The sequence below is a fragment of the Oncorhynchus gorbuscha genome, unplaced genomic scaffold (assembly GCF_021184085.1).
Source record: "Oncorhynchus gorbuscha isolate QuinsamMale2020 ecotype Even-year unplaced genomic scaffold, OgorEven_v1.0 Un_scaffold_550, whole genome shotgun sequence".
Classification (NCBI taxonomy): domain Eukaryota; kingdom Metazoa; phylum Chordata; class Actinopteri; order Salmoniformes; family Salmonidae; genus Oncorhynchus; species Oncorhynchus gorbuscha.
Window position 1 is genome coordinate 318,266 of NW_025745378.1, and position 21,099 is coordinate 339,364.

Consider the following 21,099-nt stretch of genomic DNA (forward strand, 5'->3'; position numbering starts at 1 on the left):
GTTTTACAACATATGGAATCATGTAGTTTAAAAAAAGTGTTAAAACAAATCAAAATATATTTTATATATGATCACAGCTTGGAATGAGAAGCTGTCCAAGGGTTTTTGACTCATTACTATGTGTGTACTGTGTGTGTGGTGTGTATATTGTTTTATTGTTGGTGCGTTTTACCACTACTCATTCCAGGGTGCTATATAAATATATTGTTTTAAATATATGCTGAAGGAGTGGGCTGTTTAATAAGTTGTTATAAGAGTGTTATAACCTGGTGCTGCTGTCGGAGGAGCTCCACGTTAATGCAGTAAGAGTTGTCATAAGAGTGTTATAACCTGGTGCTGCTGTCGGAGGAGCTCCACGTTAATGCAGTAAGAGTTGTCATAAGAGTGTTATAACCTGGTGCTGCTGTCGGAGGAGCTCCACGTTAATGGAGTAAGAGTTGTTATAAGAGTGTTATAACCTGGTGCTGCTGTCGGAGGAGCTCCACGTTAATGCAGTAAGAGTTGTCATAAGAGTGTTATAACCTGGTGCTGCTGTCGGAGGAGCTCCACGTTAATGGAGTAAGAGTTGTTATAAGAGTGTTATAACCTGGTGCTGCTGTCGGAGGAGCTCCACGTTAATGCAGTAAGAGTTGTTATAAGAGTGTTATAACCTGGTGCTGCTGTCGGAGGAGCTCCACGTTAATGCAGTAAGAGTTGTTATAAGAGTGTTATAACCTGGTGCTGCTGTCGGAGGAGCTCCATGTTAATGCAGTAAGAGTTGTCATAAGAGTGTTATAACCTGGTGCTGCTGTCGGAGCAGCTCCATGTTAATGCAGTAAGAGTTGTTATAAGAGGGTTATAACCTGGTGCTGCTGTCGGAGCAGCTCCATGAGGCTGTTGTATTGCTCTGAGGAGCGAGGAGAGGAACGAGACCGAGCCAGAGAGTAGTCCTCCTCACTGACTGGAGCACTGGGGACCTGTGGGGGGAAACGGAAAACCGAGTCAGTTGGACAACGTAACGCTTTCAACCAAAAATGTGTCTTCCGTATTTAACCTAACCCCTCTGAGTCAGAGAGAGGAGTGGAAGGGGAGACTAGAGGGATGAATTTAACACATAAACAAATATATACACACACACGCACCAGAGTGAGACCTCTCCCTCCCCCTGCCCTCCTTTCCCTCCTCTCCCTCCCCCTGCCCTCCTTTCCCTCCTCTCCCTCCCCCTGCCCTCCTTTCCCTCCTCTCCCTCCCCCTGCCCTCCTTTCCCCCCCCCATCCCTCCCTCCCTCCTCTCCCTCACCCTGCCCTCCTTAACACTCACAGTCCTCCTCGTGTTGCAAAACTAAAGTGTGAAGAGTAAAAGCCTCCACCTTGGTGATGTCTACAGGCAGGCCTCCCTTGGTGGCGCTGATCATCTGGTCCAGTCCTTTAGCGTGTCGGAGATGGACCGCCGCTCCCTGCATGTCCTTCATCTGTTTAGAACGCAGCGCCGCGCGGACGAATGCCTGTCGCCGCAGCAACAGGAAGTCCAACTGCTGCTGGGCTGCACCACAGGAAGGGACGTCACAGGGGGGAGGGAGTCAGGATGTGGATGTATGTGTGAGGGAGGGGGAGAGGGAAATGTGTGTGTGTGTGTTTGTATGTGTGTGTGTGTATGTGTGTGTGTGTGTGTGTGTGTGAATGTGTGTGTGTGTGTGTGTGTGTGAGTGTGTGTATGTGTGTGTGTAGGGAGGCAGAGTAGCTAATGTAGAGGTGTCAATGGGAGAATGAATTTGTTCACGTCAAGGGATGAATTTAACACATCTATGAGTGCACACACACACACACACACACACACGTACCGACACACTGACATACAAACTGACACCAACATACACACACCTTTAAGCCCCAGTCTGGAGCCCTGTGGTGTGTTGCCTCCGGAACCTGGTGTGGGAGGGGTCGGGGCTTTGCCTTTCTGGACTGGAGCTCCCACTGCAGGCTGGAGGGGGAACGAGAGAGATAGACGAGAGAGAGACGAGAGACGAGAGAGACAAGAGAGAGAGAGAGAGACGAGAGAGACGAGAGAGACAAGAGAGAGAGAGACGAGAGAGAGAAAGACGAGAGAGAGAGGAGAGAGAGACGGGAGAGAGAGAGAGAGACGAGAGAGAGAAAGAGACAGAGAGAGGAGAGAGAGGAGAGAGACGAGAGAGAGAGAGAGATGGGAGAGACGAGAGAGAGAAAGAGACAGAGAGAGAGAAACGAGAGAGAGGAGATGAGAGAGACAAGAGAGAGAGAGAGAGAGACGAGACGAGAGAGAGACGAGAGAGAGGAGAGAGACGAGAGAGAGACGAGAGAGAGACGAGAGAGAGACGAGAGAGAGACGAGAGAGAGACGAGAGAGAGAGGAGAGAGAGAGGAGAGACGAGAGAGAGAGGAGAGAGAGAGACAAGAGAGACGAGAGAGAGAGAGAGACAAGAGAGAGAGAGAGAGAGAGAGACGAGAGAGACGAGAGACGAGAGAGAGACAAGAGAGAGAGACAAGAGAGAGAGAGAGACAAGAGAGAGAGAGAGACAAGAGAGAGAGAGAGAGAGAGAGAGAAGAGAGAGAGAGAGAGACAAGAGAGAGAGAGAGACAAGAGAGAGAGAGAGACAAGAGAGAGAGAGAGACAAGAGAGAGAGAGAGAGGAGTTAAGTGAACGGAAGTTAAATATTGTAAGCATGAACATACTCCCTGTTCTGCGTGTCCAGGACATAGCATCCATATTTTCCCACTTTCCAGAACAATCTTGAGCGTCAAGAAATCTCATGACATCATCAGTATCAGTATAATAGGTCATGGTGGTTACCTTGGCCAATTCCCCTGTTCCGTCCTCCTCTTCTGCGTCTGCGTCCTGATTGGCTAGTTTCATGGCCGTCTCCAGGACGCCCATGAAGTTCTGCTGGCTGCTCTCTGAGCCCTGCAGCGGAGGACAGCCTGGGCCACAACAACACAGTACATAGTAAACACAGAGAACAAAACCACGCTACGGTGTACACTTTACAAACACGCTACGGAGTACACGGTACAAACACACTACGGCATACACGCTACAAACACGCTACGGTGTACACGCTACAAACACGCTACGGAGTACACGGTACAAACACGCTACGGTGTACACGCTACAAACACGCTACGGAGTACACGGTACAAACACGCTACAAACACGCTACGGAGTACACGCTACAAACACGCTACAAACACGCTACGGAGTACACGCTACAAACACGCTACAAACACACTACGGAGTACACGCTACAAACACGCTACGGCGTACACGCTACAAACACGCTACGGCGTACACGCTACAAACACGCTACGGCGTACACGCTACAAACACACTACAAACACGCTACGGAGTACACGCTACAAACACGCTACGGAGTACACGCTACAAACACGCTACGGCGTACACGCTACAAACACGCTACGGCGTACACACTACAAACACGCTACAAACACGCTACGGTGTACACACTACAAACACGCTACGGTGTAAACGCTACAAACACGCTACGGCGTACACACTACAAACACGCTACAAACACGCTACGGTGTACACGCTACAAACACGCTACGGCGTACACGCTACAAACACGCTACGGTGTACACGCTACAAACACGCTACGGTGTACACGCTACAAACGCGCTACGGCGTACACGCTACAAACGCGCTACGGCGTACATGCTACAAACACGCTACGGAGTACACGCTACAAACACGCTACGGCGTACACACTACAAATGCGCTACAAACGCGCTACGGCGTACACGCTACAAACACGCTACGGCGTACACGCTACAAACACGCTACGGCGTACACGCTACAAACACGCTACGGCGTACACGCTACAAACACGCTACGGCGTACACGCTACAAACACGCTACGGCGTACACGCTACAAACACGCTACGGCGTACACGCTACAAACACGCTACAAACACGCTACGGCGTACACACTACAAACACGCTACGGCGTACACGCTACAAACACGCTACGGCGTACACGCTACAAACACGCTACAAACACGCTACGGCATACACGTCTAGAGAGGTTTGCAGTGTGTGCAAACCTGGTCGAGAACGACAGGAAACGTATGATCTCTGTAATTGCAAACAAAGGTTTCTGTACCAAATATTAAGTTCTGCTTTTCTGATGTATCAAATACTTATGTCATGTAATAAAATGCTAATTAATTACTAAAAAATCAAACAATGTGATTTTCTTGATTTTTGTTTTAGATTCCGCCTCTCACAGTTGAAGTGTACCTATGATAATAATTACAGACCTCTACATGCTTTGTAAGTAGGAAAACCTGCAAAATCGTCAGTGTATCAAATACTTGTTCTCCCCACTGTAGATGATAAAAGCTGCAGTTAAATGCAGGTTACCTGGTGGTACAGGGAGATCAGCCAGGTTGACTGGGCGTCCAGCCTTATGAGACCTGATGGCATCCTGGTATTGCTGTTACATATACACACACATACACACACACACACACACACACACACACACACACAGAAAAACATTAGTACGATATATCCAAGCAGGTATACATTACAGTGTGTGTGAGACGTTTCTGCTGTCAAAAGCATGGAACTTTTGGAGTTATTTTTCATTCTTTGTGTGTGTGTGTGTGTGTGTGTGTGTGTGTGTGTGTGTGTGTGTGTGTGTGTGTGTGTGTGTGTGTGTGTGTGTGTGTGTGTGTGTGTGTGTGTGTGTGTGTAAGTGAACCACCAGTCATTTCTTTGATGTGTGTGTGTGTGTAAGTGAACCACCAGTCATTTCTTTGATGTGTGTGTGTGTGTGTGTGTGTGTGTGTGTGTGTGTGTGTGTGTGTGTGTGTGTGTGTGTGTGTGTGTGTGTGTGTGTGTGTGTGTGTGTGTGTGTGTGTGTGTGTGTGTGTTTCTGTGTGTGTGTGTGAACCACCAGTCATTCCTTTGATGTGTGGGTACCTTGACGATGCGCTGGTGCATGCGTGCCTTGCGGTCGTCTCCTTTGCTCTTGGCCCCCTCTGCTGCAGCTTTGTATCTGTCCATCCTCTGCTGTAACGCTTCCCCTACACTGCCTGGGGCTGGGAGGGCTGTCTCACACACACACACACACACACACACACACACACACACACACACACACACACACACACACACACACACACACACACACACACACACACACACACACACACACACACACACACACACACAGTCTCCACTGAGCGACCTGGCACAAAATGGCTGCCGTGCATCAACCAGATGGGAGCTACACATTGGTGATGGAGGTGATTTCCCCCTTTAGAAAGACCCTTTATATATCCAATCCATCATTATAATTAATATTATGTGTGTTACCGGAGTCGGCCACCGGGGGAGCTGCAGGGGGAGCTGCAGGGGAGGGCCTGGAGGAAGACTGGGGAGGAGCTGAACGCTCTACCACTGCATCTCCTGAGGAGAGAGAGAGGGATGAGAAGAAAGAGGAGTTGCGCCGTAAGGGGGGGGTTGAGATCAGATGTTTAGGGGTCAGGGCAGAATGTACGAAGTGTCTCAGATTAAGAGTCCTGATCTAGGATCAGGTTCCCCATGCCCTCTTTTTCATTGTGATCTAAAAGGGAAAACTGATCCCAGATCAACACTCTCTCAGAGACTGAGACACTATTAATTCCAGACCTTGGTCTTCTAGTATCAAGCTGGTCTTTAGGGATGAGACTGAGACACTATGAATACAGACCCTGGTCTTCTAGTCTCTAGCAGGTCTTTAGGGATGAGACTGACACTATGAATACAGATCCTGGTCTTCTAGTCTCTAGCAGGTCTTTAGGGATGAGACTGACACTATGAATACAGATCCTGGTCTTCTAGTCTCTAGCAGGTCTTTAGGGATGAGTTTCAAATGACAGCCTATAGGCCCTAGTAGTGCACTATATAGGGAATAGGGTGTCATTGATAAACCAAGCTCACCTGGAGGGGGAGGTAGAGAGCTGAGGTCCACTGGTTCCCCTCTGTCCAACGCCTCTACTACTGGGTCTAGTTTCTGTACAAGGAGGGGTGGTGGAGAGGGAGAGGAGAGAGAGAGGAGGTGGTGGAGAGGGAGAGGAGAGGGAGAGGAGAGGGAGAGGGAGAGGAGAGGGAGAGGTGGAGGAGAGGAGGGGAGAGGGAGAGGTGGAGAGGGAGAGGAGAGGGAGAGGAGAGGTGGTGGAGAGGGAGAGGGAGAGGGAGAGATGGAGGAGAGGGAGAGGAGAGGGAGAGGGAGGAGGAGGAGGAGAGGAGAGGGAGAGGTGGAGGGAGTGGTGGGGAGAGGGAGAGGGAGGTGGTGGAGGAGAGGGAGAGGTGGGAGGAGAGGGAGAGGGAGGTGGTGGAGAGGGAGAGGAGGTGAAGAGGGAGAGGAGAGGGAGAGGTGGAGGAGAGGGAGAGGAGGTGGAGAGGAGGTGGAGAGGGAGAGGAAGTGGAGAGGTGGTGGAGAGGGAGAGGTGGTGGAGAGGTGGTGGTGGTGGAGAGGAGGTGGAGAGGGAGAGGTGGTGGAGAGGAGGGGAGGAGGAGAGGGAGAGGGAGAGGTGGTGGAGAGGGAGAGGTGGTGGAGAGGGAGAGGAGAGGTGGTGGAGGAGGTGGAGAGAGGTGGTGGAGGTGGGGAGAGGAGGTGGAGAGGTGGTGGAGAGGGAGAGGGAGAGGGGAGGAGGTGGTGGAGAGGTGGTGGAGAGGGAGAGGAGGTGGAGGAGGGAGAGGAGGTGGAGAGGTGGTGGAGAGGGAGAGGAGGTGGAGAGGTGGTGGAGAGGGAGAGGAGGTGGAGAGGTGGTGGAGAGGTGGTGGAGAGGGAGAGGAGGTGGGAGGTGGTGGAGAGGGAGAGGAGGTGGAGAGAGAGAGGAGGTGGAGAGAGAGAGGTGGTGGAGAGGTGGTGGAGAGGGAGAGGAGGTGGAGAGAGAGGAGGTGGGTGGAGAGGTGGTGGAGAGGAGGTGGAGGAGAGGTGGTGGAGAGGGAGAGGAGGTGGAGAGGAGGTGAAGAGGTGGTGGAGAGGGAGATATGGTGGAGAGGGAGAGGAGGTGAAGAGGAGGGGAGAGAAGGGTGGGTGGGTGAATAAAGGGAGAGGAGGTGAAGAGGTGGTGGAGAGGAGGTGAAGAGGAGGTGAAGAGGAGGTGAAGAGGTGGTGGAGAGGGAGAGGAGGTGAAGAGGTGGTGGAGAGGAGGTGAAGAGGAGGTGAAGAGGTGGTGGAGAGGGAGAGGAGGTGAAGAGGTGGTGGAGAGGGAGAGGAGGTGAAGAGGTGGTGGAGAGGAGGTGAAGAGGAGGTGAAGAGGTGGTGGAGAGGGAGAGGAGGTGGAGAGGTGTAGTCAGGTGGGTGTGTTCCTGTACATTGCCAACATGCCAAATCTCACAATGGCTGGATAGGTCACAGGAGGTTGGTGGCACCATAACTGGGGAGGATGGGGCTCGTGGTAATGACTGGAGCAGAACTTATGGAATGGTACCAAATACATCAGACACATGGTTTCCATGGTTTCCATGGTTTCTAGGTGTTCGATGCCATTCCATGTGCTCCGTTCAGGCCATTATTATGAGCCGTCCTCCCCTCACCAGCCTCCACTGGGATAGGTGTTGAACATATCAGCTAACCACATCATGTGACACAGCAACTTGATGTCAGACTGAGCAGTCGATGACGTGGCACGCAGCTATTGGTTGATGCAATGCAGCAGCTGGCATCTAGTCAGACAGGAACACCACCTTGTTTACTTTTACAACACTACATTCCTAAAGACAATTATGGACTTTTTACTCCATTTTCCCTGACTCCTAAAAGTACTTGTTACACTTTGAATGCTTAACAGGACAGGAAAATGGTCCAATTCACACACTTATCAAGAGAACATCTCATCCCTACTGCCTCTGATCTGGCGGACTCACTAAACACACGTGCATCTTTTGTAAATGATGTCAGACTGTGCCCCTGGCTATCTGTACATTTTTTTAAAAATAACATTTTTTGCTAAATATAAAGGAATTTGAAATTATTTTTATGTTTACTTTTGATAGTACTCAAGTAATATTTTGCAGAGTGACTTGAGATATTTTCAATTAAAGTATCTTTACTTTAATTCAAGTATGACAGTTGGGTCCTTTTCCCACCATTACAGAACATGGATTCCCCCTGGGAAAGTGTGCATGTCCTTCTCATTTAACTCCTACGGGTTTTACAGGACCTCACTGCTGCCTCGTCTTTCTCTGCCATTTCTGACACTGTTAACGATGACGACGTAGTGGTGGAGAGTCAACTTCAAAATAATTGATTCCTCGACTCCCAGTGTCAACTTCCATTTCTGAGTGTCACGATTCGATTTCGCTAGGAATCAACTTCTACGATTCAGTATTTTTAGATAGGAGGAGAATGATTGGTTGCCGTACACAAACACTCAAATCTTTCATAGCGAGCTAGCGAGGGACAGAGAGAGAGAGAGGGGGCACAGTATAGGCAGGTCAGATCCTTTAACCCCTAGTGGAGGTCCGTGGAGGTCCTTTAACCCCTAGTGGAGGTCCTTCAACCCCTAGTGGAGGTCCGTGGAGGTCCTTTAACCCCTAGTGGAGGTCCTTTAACCCCTAGTGGAGGTCCTTTAACCCCTAGTGGAGGTCCATTAACCCCTAGTGGAGGTCCGTGGAGGTCCTTTAACCCCTAGTGGAGGTCCGTGGAGGTCCTTTAACCCCTAGTGGAGGTCCGTGGAGGTCCTTTAACTCCTAGTGGAGATCCTTAGAGGTCCTTTAACCCCTAGTGGAGGTCCTTTAACCCCTAGTGGAGGTCCTTTAACCCCTAGTGGAGGTCCTTTAACCCCTAGTGGAGGTCCTTTAACCCCTAGTGGAGGTCCTTTAACCCCTAGTGGAGGTCCATTAACCCCATAGTGGAGGTCCTTTAACCCCTAGTGGAGGTCCTTAGAGGTCCTTTAACCCCTAGTGGAGGTCCTTTAACCCCTAGTGGAGGTCCATGGAGGTCCTTTAACCCCTAGTGGAGGTCCATGGAGGTCCTTTAACCCCTAGTGGAGGTCCATGGAGGTCCTTTAACCCCTAGTGGAGGTCCATGGAGGTCCTTTAACCCCTAGTGGAGGTCCATGGAGGTGCTTTAACCCCTAGTGGAGGTCCTTAGAGGTCCTTTAACCCCTAGTGGAGGTCCTTTAACCCCTAGTGGAGGTCCATGGAGGTCCTTTAACCCCTAGTGGAGGTCCATGGAGGTCCTTTAACCCCCAGTGGAGGTCCATGGAGGTCCTTTAACCCCCAGTGGAGGTCCATTAACCCCCAGTGGAGGTCCTTTAACCCCCAGTGGAGGTCCTTTAACCCCCAGTGGAGGTCCTTTAACCCCCAGTGGAGGTCCTTTAACCCCTAGTGGAGGTCCTTTAACCCCTAGTGGAGGTCCTTTAACCCCTAGTGGAGGTCCTTTAACCCCTAGTGGAGGTCCATGGAGGTCCTTTAACCCCTAGTGGAGGTCCATGGAGGTCCTTTAACCCCTAGTGGAGGTCCATGGAGGTCCTTTAACCCCTAGTGGAGGTCCTTAGAGGTCCTTTAACCCCTAGTGGAGGTCCTTTAACCCCTAGTGGAGGTCCTTTAACCCCTAGTGGAGGTCCTTTAACCCCTAGTGGAGGTCCTTAGAGGTCCTTTAACCCCTAGTGGAGGTCCTTTAACCCCTAGTGGAGGTCCATGGAGGTCCTTTAACCCCTAGTGGAGGTCCATGGAGGTCCTTTAATCCCTAGTGGAGGTCCATGGAGGTCCTTTAACCCCCAGTGGAGGTCCTTTAACCCCCAGTGGAGGTCCATTAACCCCCAGTGGAGGTCCTTTAACCCCCAGTGGAGGTCCATTAACCCCTAGTGGAGGTCCTTTAACCCCTAGTGGAGGTCCTTTAACCCCTAGTGTGTGGGGTACCTTGGCGATGTGGTAGTGTTGTCTGGCCAGCTCTGACTCTCCTCCCTGCTTGGCGTGGAGGGCTGCCAGCTTATACTCCCTCTGTCTGTTTAGAACACACTGCTTCAACTCTACAGAGAGAGAGAGGAGAGGAGGGAGAGAGAGGAGGTAGAGAGGAGGTAGGGAGAGAGGAGGTAGAGAGAGGAGGGAGAGAGAGAGAGAGAGGAGGGAGAGAGAGAGGAGGTAGAGAGAGAGGAGGGAGAGAGAGAGGAGGTAGAGAGAGAGGAGGTAGAGAGAGAGGAGGGAGAGAGGAGGTAGGGAGAGAGAGAATGATATAACAACCAGAATGTTCCAGGGCTTAGGGGACTGCGGTGACATTTACAGGTTGGTGTCTGTCTTCAAGCTGGTGTCTGTCTTCAAAAAGGTGTATGTGTGATCTACCTGAGTGCCGTGCGTCTGGTTGAATGGGGGTGAGGGGGGAGATAGCAGGTGTATCCGGGGTAATGGCAGTGTGTTTCTGAGGGGGACCAGGAGGCGGGTCTTAGGAGGCGGGGCAACAGGCGGAGCCTCCCTCAGAGGCTTCTGATTGGTGAACGGGGAGGGCATCAGCACTGGGGTTGGCAGCCCCCGCTCTTTGATTGGTTTAGGCTGCTGCACGGGGGCTGGGGCAGGCTTTCCACCTGTGGAGACAGGAGGCGGGATTTCCTCTTCGTTGATCGGTTTTCCTTTCTTGGCTGACGTCATCATGGACTGCAACGTCTAGGGGGAGACAACAAGCAAACATACAATTCAGCTGGCTGGAAAATTAGACCTTCACATGTCAAATCACAGCTTTACATGTGGCTAGATGAGTGTGGGATAATTCATGTTCCTGGAGGGGGAGATATATCAAGCGTCTCATAGGATTGCTGATCTAGGATCAGGTCCATCCTGTCCAGTAATCTTGTTCATTATAATCTTAAGGGAGAAACTGGTCATAGATCAGCACTCCTACTCTGAGACACATCATCATATAACCAGCACATGGTCTCTGGCTCACCTTCAATCCACGGTCATATCTGCGAGCCTTGCTGGTCTCCCCCTCTGCATTAGCATTGGAGATGGCTGTCTGGTACATGTCAATGCGTTCAGCCAGGCAGGCCTCCAGCCCGGTTGCACCACTAGGAGTGCTGGGGGTGGAGCGGGGGGTGGAGTTAGAGCTTGGAGTGGTGGCAGGTTTCTGAACCTCTTCATCATCATCATCCTCCAAAACCTCATTCAGCTCAGCCTGGGGATGGATAAAGACACATAAATGCATAAAGCACACACAGATAGGGAGAGAGAGAAAGACACACACACACACACACACACACACACACACACACACACACACACACACACACACACACACACACACACACACACACACACACACACACACACACACACACACACACACACACACACACACTTCATGAAAAGTGTTGCCATTGGGAATGAAACAACAACCAATAGGAGGAAGATAAAGGACAAGAGAAGTGTGAAGAGGAGGAGTGTAAACATGGTGGATACCAGGAGATCATCATCATCCTCCAGATCATCATCCCCATCATCATCATCCTCATCAAGGTCCTTCATACACAGAGCCGCCATACGCTCAATATCAGCCATGGGAACTGGAGCTGTGGAGAGGCAGGCGGGTCAGACACACACACGGTATCAACCCGGTTCTAGTGGTAGGGTCTGTGGAAGTTATTTCATACAGGATTGGGAGAAGATAATGGGTGAGGATGATGATGATGATGAATAGGATGATCACCACCTTTTCCTGTCCCTTTCTTCCCCTGGGACCCGCCCCCGCCCATCAGAGCCAGTAGCTCCGCCTCCAGCTCTTTTTCATTTCCTCCTCCATCCGGAGACAGATCCAGGAGCAGCCCCATCTTAGAGAGACAAAGAGAGGGAGAAAGAAAGAGAATTGAAAACACAAATGACTGGTTATCAATGACAACTTCACTTACAGTTATATCAAAGATCAAAATGACGTTACCTGTTTGGCTCGCGCTGCCCCCTGTCCCCTGGGCGGGGGGTTCCGACTGTGACTCATGGAGAGAACCTTGTCAACGGACCTGTGGCACAACGACAACAACACAGTAGAACCAAAGAGACCTAATTGTAACATGTGGCAAATAGTTCCAGTAGTTAGCTACATTCAGCTTTTATCGTACACGTGTTTGCAGACAAAAATGGTCAGCTAGCTACAGGACTTTGTTGAATTTACACTGCATTTAGCTAGTTGGATACATTTCATTGATATCATGGCTGCTACTAACACATTCGTTGACTGCTCACGTTTTGTGTCAGTCTCTGACAACGCTTAGCAACAAATGAGTACAGTGACGTTAGCAGTTAGCTAGCTATCAACAGCAAATTCATAGTATCATCCATGGCACAAATGTTGTTTATCCTCATTTGATGTTGAGCAGCTCTGACTTGTAGTAGTTAGCTTGTTAACAAGGTAACGTTAGCTTGCTATAAGCTGCCATGTCATTTGTAAACATTGCCACTAAAAGCTTTGTTTTACCTTGTCATACGTTATCCACGGACCATATGTCGAGTGCTTTCTTAGTCCATACGACGACTGATAATTTCGAAAACAAAACGAGAGAACCCTAGTCACGTATAAAGTATTGCTAGTTAGAGAGCTATTAAAAACACGAAAAGGTGTGTACATTGGCTACTTCCTGCTTCCTGCTTTGGGTAACCATTGGCAACGCGACTACCTCGCTTTACGGCGTTTGAAGAACACGCCCAGAAATCGCTGAAAAATATTCTAACAAGTGTCTAGCTGTAAGGTCCAGTCAAAGTTATATGTAAAAAAATCTTATATTCGTCACCGAACATTAGATTTGTTTCAATCTTAGCAAGACAGTTGTGCTTGGTATGCACTGTAGCTATATGTTTCAGTGAGAGTGTTACACGTTTGATAGCTAGCTAGCAAGAGAGACCACTCACAATCCGTCTTGATCTGCACTGCCCGGTAGGCTAGCTACCTACAGTTGTGACCAAACCAAGAGCTTGAGGAGAAACTAAGATCTCCCATCAAAATTCAAAAGTGTTAGCTAGATAGATGTTATTGACTAGTTGTCTTTGTTTTGAATGAGATGTTTTGTCAGTGTCATGAAATCTGATATTATTGGCAAATCATTGTTAGCCAACTGACACTTTGTCTCTGTTTTGTTTTTGCATAGCATTTGAAGAGCTAGCTTGGGAGGATGACCAAAAAACAAAAACAAACCACAAGTAAGACTGAAATAACCCCCGTTAAATTCACATCAACTGTATATTGGGGCTTAAACGATCTCCAATGCTTTCATTGGCTGAAATCATTCATTCCTAAAGTGAATATCTGGACATAAAACGTTCATCCAACATCGTTGAATTTATCTGAGATTTTAATTTAACCAGGTAAGTCGACTGAGAACAGATTCTCAGTTACAGCAACAACCTGGGAAATAGTTACAGGGATGAATGAGCCAATTGGAAGCTGGGGATGATTAGGTGACCATGATGGTACGAGGGTCAGATGGGGAATTTACCCCAGACACCTTTGTTAGCACCTCTACTCTTACAATAAGTGCCATGGGATCTTTTAGTGACCACAGAGAGTCATCCATTTAACGACCCATCCAAAAGACAGCACCCAATACAGGGCAATGTCCCCAATCACTGACCAATATTTTTTGGGACAAGAGGAAATAGTGCCTCCTACTGGCCCTCTAACACTACTTCTAGCAGCATCTGGTCTCCCATCCAGGACCAACCCTGCTTATCTTCATAAGCCAACCAGCAGTGGGATGCAGGGTGCTATGCTGCTGGCAAGATACTGAAAAACAAAGGGAAAGGTTGCCAGTCCACCCGTTTGCTTGCTATGTATGTGTGAAAGAAAGGACAGTTCCTTAGCATGAAGTGGATGTTTTCTCTCCAGGTTTCACACCTCCCCAGCCTAGGTCACTCAGGTCAAGGAAGAGAAAGTGCAGTGATGAGTCAGAGGAGAGCGCCCCCTCAGGAGAGACAGTGGAAGCACAGCCCTCACACCCAGAACAGGTAGCCACCAGAAGTTCCATTTGCTGGTTGAGCGTTTGTCAGTTACAATTCAAATGTTGCTATGTTCTAACTGATTCCTCCTCCTCTGCTGTGTGCAGCAGGACACTGAGGGAACAGTGTTAAACACCACCTCTCCTCCTAAAGATCTCCACTGCCCTCTGACGGCCTGTACTACTCATCCATCTCAGCAGGCTAACAAAGCGGGAGATACCACTGCACCCAAGCAAGAGGGGGATCCAGTGGAGGAAAGTCCGGTTGTGACTGGCTTCGAGGGAGAACAGGCCATTGGAGGGGCTGTGGAGGGGGCGGGCACAGAGGAGTCAGTTCCAACCAATCAGGATGGTGGAGATAGTGTGGAGTCCTCTGTCAAAGATGACGAGGGTAGAGAAGAAGAAGACATCAAGACACAGAGTTTCCTCAGCTTCACCCCACACCCACTGACTGTAGCACAGCCCCAACCCCAGCCCTCCCTGCTTCCCTCCAAGGAGGTCAACGTTGGGGACGGGGACAGTCAAACCGACAAGGAAGAGGAGCAGTGTGGAGAGAAGAACCCAAAGCCCAATATGGAGGAGCTCGACAGTGAACAGCAGGAGGCTATAGATGACAGAGGTGTTTGTCTGGGTGGTGGGAGGGAGGGGCCACCAGTGGAGGAGGACAGATCTGTGGAAGAACCAGTGAAGAAGAGGAGAAGGAGAATGGGGATGTGTGGTCTGGGAGAGAGAGAGAGGAGAGGGATAGAGGAGCAGTGGCAGAAGGAACGAAAGAGTGTGACGGAAGGAGGGAGGGAGGGAGAAGAGATGGTGCTGGTGAGGAAAGCGGAGGAGGAGAAAGTGGAGAAAGAGAGAGAGGAGGACATCGGGCAGAGTGGTGATAGTGGTGGTGGTTGTGCCAACCTGGTGGCTGTAGAGGGAACAGCAGCATCATCCTCTGATCCGTCCCTCCTTTCATTCATCCCTCCATCTGCTCCTCTGGGGAGAACCACTGAGCAGAGGAAGGAAGAGGAGAAGGAAGAGGGGGAGAAGTTAGATGAGGAGCAGCATGCAGACCCCAGCGAAGTGGCTTATTCTGGGACAGAGCAGGTCACAGGAGAGGGTCTCCGGACTGGCCTGGAGGTGGACCCACTGAGTGAGCAGCCTGTGGTGTTGGTGGAAGAAGAGCTAGACACAGAGGGGGTTGTGGAGAAGAACCAGGAGGGGTACAGGGGGGGCTGTGGGTCTAATGAGCCAGAGGAGAGCCCCCCTAGGGCCCCTACACCATCCTCCACCACCACCCCTACCTCTATCCCTCTGGAGGCTGGGACAGAGAGGGAGCACCACGGAGAGGTTCAGAGTTCACCTACCCAGAGAGAGGGGGGGGCTGAAGATGGGGCTGGGACTGTGGCCGACCCCCGGGCACTCATTCTGTCCCCGGCTGACAGAGGAGAGTCCACCATGCCTCCCACCACAAAGCCAGGTCCCGGAAGGGAGGGGCACAACCAGGCTCCAGTGACACCTGGTGGCTCGGAGGAGAACAACCACGTGAGTGTTTTTGTTGACGTCTTTGTTTGTTACTTTGTTTGTTTGTTTGAGTCCTGATTGTTTGTGTATTTCAGTCCACCACCCCAGACCTGACCAGAGACAACGATGATGCTGCTGTCGTTGATCCGTTTGGAGTGCTGCCTCTGGACGACGTGTCTGACTCTCAACTCAACACCATCACTCTGACGTGAGAGGGGGAGAGGGGGAGGAAGGAGGGGGTATAGGATGGGGGAGGAGAGGGGGGTATAGGAGGTAGACAGCAGGCATGGGGGGGGGAGGAAGGAGGGGGTATAGGAGGTAGAAGCAGGCATGGGGGGAGGAAGGAAGGGGTAGAGGAGGTAGACGCAGGCATGGGGGAGGAAGGAGGGGGTATAGGAGGTAGACACAGGCATGGGGGGAGGAAGGAGGGGGTAGAGGAGGAATGTGGGGGAGGAAGGAGGGGGTATAGGAGGTAGACACAAGCATGGGGGAGGAAGGAGGAGTATAGGAGGTAGATGCAGGCATGGGGGGAGGAAGGAGGGGGGTATAGGAGGGAGACGCAGGCATGGGGGGGGGAGGAAGGAGGGGGTATAGGAGGTAGACGCAGGCATGGGGGGGGGGAGGAAGGAGGGGGTAGAGGAGGTAGGAGACGCAGGCTTGGGGGGGGAGGAAGGAGGGGGTATAGGAGGTAGGAGACGCAGGCATGGGGGGAGGAAGGAGGGGGGTATAGGAGGTAGACGCAGGCTTGGGGGGGGGAGGAAGGAGGGGGGTATAGGAGGTAGACGCAGGCATGGGGGGGAGGAGAGAAGTGCTGATATGCAGATGAGGTAGATGAGATGCAGGTAGATGAGGAAATTAGAAAATAAGAGTGAGAATAAGAATAAGAGCCTCTTCTGTTCCTGAGAGCAAATGAGTCAAAAGCTTTTGAGGACCATCTTTCACAGAGTCGCAGAATGTTTTAAACATAAACTATCTTAGCTGTCAAATGTAGTGCACTTTAGCAGTGAATGTAAAACATGAACAGCCTGTTATAAACCTTTAGCATTGTGAAACGTCATGTCAAATGGCTTATAGCACCCTTAATAACCTCAACTGTTATTATTTTTGGAAGATTGTTGTTTTTTATCCTCCCAGAAATTGCGGACCACCTGCAATACCCAACGATAACCACTGATCTAGATATACCACCTGCAATACCCAACGATAACCACTGATCTAGATATACCACTTGCAATACCCAACGATAACCACTGATCTAGATATACCACCTGCAGTACCCAACGATAACCACTGATCTAGATATACCACCTGCAGTACCCAACGATAACCACTGATCTCGATATACCACCTGCAGTACCCAACGATAACCACTGATCTCGATATACCACCTGCAGTACCCAACGATAACCACTGATCTCGATATACCACCTGCAGTACCCAACGATAACCACTGATCTAGATATACCACCTGCAGTACCCAACGATAACCACTGATCTAGATATACCACCTGCAGTACCCAACGATAACCACTGATCTAGATATACCACCTGCAGTACCCAACGATAACCACTGATCTAGATATACCACCTGCAGTACCCAACGATAACCACTGATCTAGATATACCACCTGCAGTACCCAACGATAACCAGTAACACTACTGGTCAGATACATTTATCCATCTTCCTAGAACTAGTACACTATTTTATAACTTTGTATTGGCTTGTTTTGATGCCTACCATGAACCCTTATTCCCCATATAGTGCACATGTGGCCCTGGTCGAAAGTAGTGCATTATATAGGGAATGGTGCCATTCTCTGTCTCTCTCTTCCCCTTAACTAGTGAGAAAGAGGAAGAGGAGAAAGAGGAAGGGCATGAAGATGCTACAGAACTGGTCTGTGGCCTGATCAGAGAACTCTCCTACCTAAAGTGAGTCTTCCTCTCTTTTCCCTCCTCTCCCTCCATCACTTTCTCCTAGTGATGACCTTTGACCTAATGAACTTTAGAAGTCAGCCTGATCTGCTCCACAGATCTCTGAGCTCTGATTGGCAAGATGGCTGTCTGCTCAGATGGACATAGATTAGGATCTCACCTCCTTAGTTAACACAGGAGAGGAGGAGAACAGGGGATGGGGTTCTAAATTCTGCTGTTAGCTGTACCATGTGTTCCTCTCCCTCCTCCTTCACTACTGTTAGCTGTACCATGTGTTCCTCTCTCTCCTCCTTCACTGCTGTTAGCTGTACCATGTGTTCCTCTCTCTCCTCCTTCACTACTGTTAGCTGTGCCATGTGTTCCTCTCCCTCCTCCTTCACTACTGTTAGCTGTGCCATGTGTTCCTCTCTCTCCTCCTTCACTACTGTTAGCTGTGCCATGTGTTCCTCTCCCTCCTCCTTCACTACTGTTAGCTGTGCCATGTGTTCCTCTCTCTCCTCCTTCACTGCTGTTAGCTGTGCCATGTGTTCCTCTCTCTCCTCCTTCACTACTGTTAGCTGTGCCATGTGTTCCTCTCTCTCCTCCTTCACTACTGTTAGCTGTGCCATGTGTTCCTCTCTCTCCTCCTTCACTGCTGTTAGCTGTGCCATGTGTTCCTCTCTCTCCTCCTTCACTGCTGTTAGCTGTGCCATGTGTTCCTCTCTCTCCTCCTTCACTACTGTTAGCTGTGCCATGTGTTCCTCTCTCTTCTCCTTCACTACTGTTAGCTGTGCCATGTGTTCCTCTCCCTCCTCCTTCACTACTGTTAGCTGTGCCATGTGTTCCTCTCCCTCCTCCTTCACTACTGTTAGCTGTAACATGTGTTCCTCTCCCTCCTCCTTCACTACTGTTAGCTGTAACATGTGTTCCTCTCCCTCCTCCTTCACTACTGTTAGCTGTAACATGTGTTCCTCTCCCTCCTCCTTCACTACTGTTAGCTGTAACATGTGTTCCTCTCCCTCCTCCTTCACTACTGTTAGCTGTTAGCTGCAGTTGTGGGACCTGGGTGTGTTCAGTGCTGAGGGGGGCGACTATCCTCGTCTACAGGACAGTTTGAAGAGATGTGATCAGACTCACTCAGGATGGGGGAGTCATCACAGAGAGAGATCTTGTCCTGCTATGCTCTCTCTTTGATCTCTCTCTCAATTCAATTTCAATTCAATGGGCATTATTGGCATAGGAAACACATGTTTACATTGCCTAAGGAATCTCACACCTCTCAAGATCAAACCAACAAGGTTTGCATGACAGTGGTGATCAGATGTTTTGTAAGTAGTAGTAAAAACAGACAAAGAGCAAATGAAAATAACATCCCTCTCTGCCAATGCATCTCTTCCTCCCTCCCCTATCCTTCTCTTTTCTCCTTTTCTCTCCCTCTTTTCTTTCCTCCCTCCATCTCTATCTCTCCCTCCTTCATCCCTCTCTTTCAGTCGGGTAGTGATGGCTACCCATCGGGAGCTAGAGTCTCTTCGCCGTGGCAACAAGACCGCGAGGCCTCCCCCTCACCGCGTCTTCCCCCCACGACGCTCTGAGATCTAGAATGCCTCCCAAATAGCACCCTATTCCCTATATAGTGCCCTACTTTTGACCTGGGCTCATAGACACTATATAGGGAATATATATAGGGAATAAGGCTCAGTGGAAACAAGGTGCCATTTGGGACCTACAGCGAACCATCATCCCAACGCCCCCCAAAGGCTCATGGGTAACAGTCTTCACATAGCGGAGGCTCACTTGAAGTTGATTTGTATTTATGTTTTGACTTGAAAACTCCAGATCAGTGTGAGAACAATGATCCAAGGTATCAACCAAGATGAGAACTGAATGTTTGTCAAGTTATATGGACACAACGTTATAATAATAATGCTGGTCTATAATACCATTTAAGGGTTCTTTTCTTCTCCTCTGCCTGAGGACATCACTTTGGAACAGTATGTAGTTAGTGTGTTTTGTAGAATGTGTTATAAAATAAATGACCACTAAGGTGAATCTTTGGTTATTGTACATCTCCTCATCTCAGTCGTGTCTCTATGAAACATGTGGCTTTAATAACTAACCAGTCTAAAGATTCCCAGCATAAAGATCACCTTTAACACTAAGACCTAAAGTCCACCTGTAGACAATGCCCTATATAGTGCACTACTTTAGACCACAGCCCTATATAGTGCACTACTTTAGACCACAGCCCTGTATAGTGCACTACTTTAGACCACAGCCCTATATAGTGCACTACTTTAGACCACAGTCCTATATAGTGCACTACTTTAGACCACAGCCCTATATAGTGCACTACTTTAGACCACAGCCCTATATAGTGCACTACTGTTGACCACAGCCCTATGGCCCCTGATCAAAAGTAGGGCACTATTTATGAAATATAATGCCATTTGCTGAATACAACAGATGTAGTAGACCTTACAGTGAAATGCTGAATACAACAGGTGTAGTAGACCTTACAGTGAAATGCTGAATACAACAGGTGTAGTAGACCTTACAGTGAAATGCTGAATACAACAGGTGTAGTAGACCTTACAGTGAAATGCTGAATACAACAGGTGTAGTAGACCTTACAGTGAAATGCTGAATACAACAGGTGTAGTAGACCTTACTGTGAAATGCTTACTGACAAGCCCTTAACCAACAATGCAGTTCAAGAAATAGAGTTAAGTAAATATTTACTGAATGAACTAAAGTAAAACAGATAAAATAAAAAGTAACAAAGTAAAATAACAATAAGAAGTCTGTGGGCACCGATATAGAGTCAATGGGGGTACAGGTTAGTTGAGGTCATTTGTTGGTGCAGGTAGGGGTAAAGGGGGACAACAGTTCTGTTTTTCCTCCCCAAAGTAGCAGGGAGAAACATGGATAAACATCTAATTCTCTAATGAGAGAGAATTACGTTGTTAATGTTGTATATGACTGTGGTAGCTGGAAACTGCTGATTTTTAATGGAATATCTACAGAGGCGTACAGAGGCCCATTATATAATAATATAATAATATATGCCATTTAGCAGACGCTTTTATCCAAAGCGACTTACAGTCATGTGTGCATACATTCTTCGTATGGGTGGTCCCGGGGATCGAACCCACTACCCTGGCGTTACAAGCGCCATGCTCTACCAACTGAGCTACAGAAGCAACCATCAGCAACCATCACTCCTGTGTTCCAATGGCACAACATTACAACATTAACCATGTCTACACTGTATTTCTGAGCAATGATGTTATTTTAATGGACAAAAAAATGTGCTTTTCTTATAAAAAACAAGGACATTTCTAAGTGACCACAAACTTTTGAACGGTTTTGGTCGGCCAACATGTGTTTTATGACTGCATATCACCGACAAGGGTTTTGGTCGGCCAACATGTGTTTTATGACTGCATATCACCGACAAGGGTTTTGGTCGGCCAACATGTGTTTTATGACTGCATATCTTCGACAAGGGTTTTGGTTGGCCAACATGTGTTTTATGACTGCATATCTTCGACAAGGGTTTTGGTCGGCCAACATGTGTTTTATGTTCCAACTTGAAAATAACTTAAACACAATCATATCGGAGTTACGACTTCAAATGTTCTAGTGTCCCAGGAGAATATGAAGCCAGCATAATACAGCATTCAAGTGCTAGTCGGTGCTAGGAAACGGACACTTCTGACTCGCTAACATGATTGACACCG

The 21,099-nt window shown here is 49.2% G+C and overlaps 2 protein-coding genes across 4 annotated transcripts in view; one reads left to right on the forward strand and one right to left on the reverse strand.

Annotated features, from left to right (window-relative positions):
- Positions 1 to 12,605, reverse strand: part of cc2d1a (coiled-coil and C2 domain containing 1A) — a gene marked incomplete at its 3' end in the record, with an annotated part of 26,373 nt that extends 13,768 nt beyond the window's left edge. Inside the window, 16 exon segments of the mRNA XM_046333911.1 lie at positions 843 to 956; positions 1,349 to 1,521; positions 1,860 to 1,959; positions 2,805 to 2,932; positions 4,392 to 4,464; positions 4,956 to 5,083; positions 5,352 to 5,444; positions 5,958 to 6,030; positions 9,891 to 10,000; positions 10,311 to 10,392; positions 10,395 to 10,628; positions 10,909 to 11,136; positions 11,421 to 11,530; positions 11,671 to 11,788; positions 11,896 to 11,974; positions 12,430 to 12,605. Of these exon segments, the coding sequence (XP_046189867.1) occupies positions 843 to 956; positions 1,349 to 1,521; positions 1,860 to 1,959; positions 2,805 to 2,932; positions 4,392 to 4,464; positions 4,956 to 5,083; positions 5,352 to 5,444; positions 5,958 to 6,030; positions 9,891 to 10,000; positions 10,311 to 10,392; positions 10,395 to 10,628; positions 10,909 to 11,136; positions 11,421 to 11,530; positions 11,671 to 11,788; positions 11,896 to 11,974; positions 12,430 to 12,437 (1,851 nt within the window).
- LOC124018587 (cyclic nucleotide-gated cation channel beta-1-like) lies at positions 12,448 to 19,280 on the forward strand. 3 transcript variants are annotated; one of them, XM_046333924.1, is made up of 7 exons: positions 12,448 to 12,695; positions 13,097 to 13,148; positions 13,834 to 13,952; positions 14,051 to 15,469; positions 15,544 to 15,656; positions 17,291 to 17,377; positions 18,850 to 19,280. In XM_046333924.1, exons 2-7 carry the CDS (start codon positions 13,121 to 13,123, stop codon positions 18,956 to 18,958), a joined length of 1,875 nt encoding a protein of 624 aa, XP_046189880.1. In that variant the 5' UTR covers positions 12,448 to 12,695; positions 13,097 to 13,120; the 3' UTR covers positions 18,959 to 19,280. The 3 variants fall into 3 exon arrangements, with proteins under 3 accessions (XP_046189880.1, XP_046189881.1, XP_046189882.1); XM_046333925.1 differs by having other exon boundaries at positions 12,635 to 12,885; XM_046333926.1 differs by having other exon boundaries at positions 12,654 to 12,786.
- Positions 19,281 to 21,099: the final 1,819 nt, after the last annotated feature.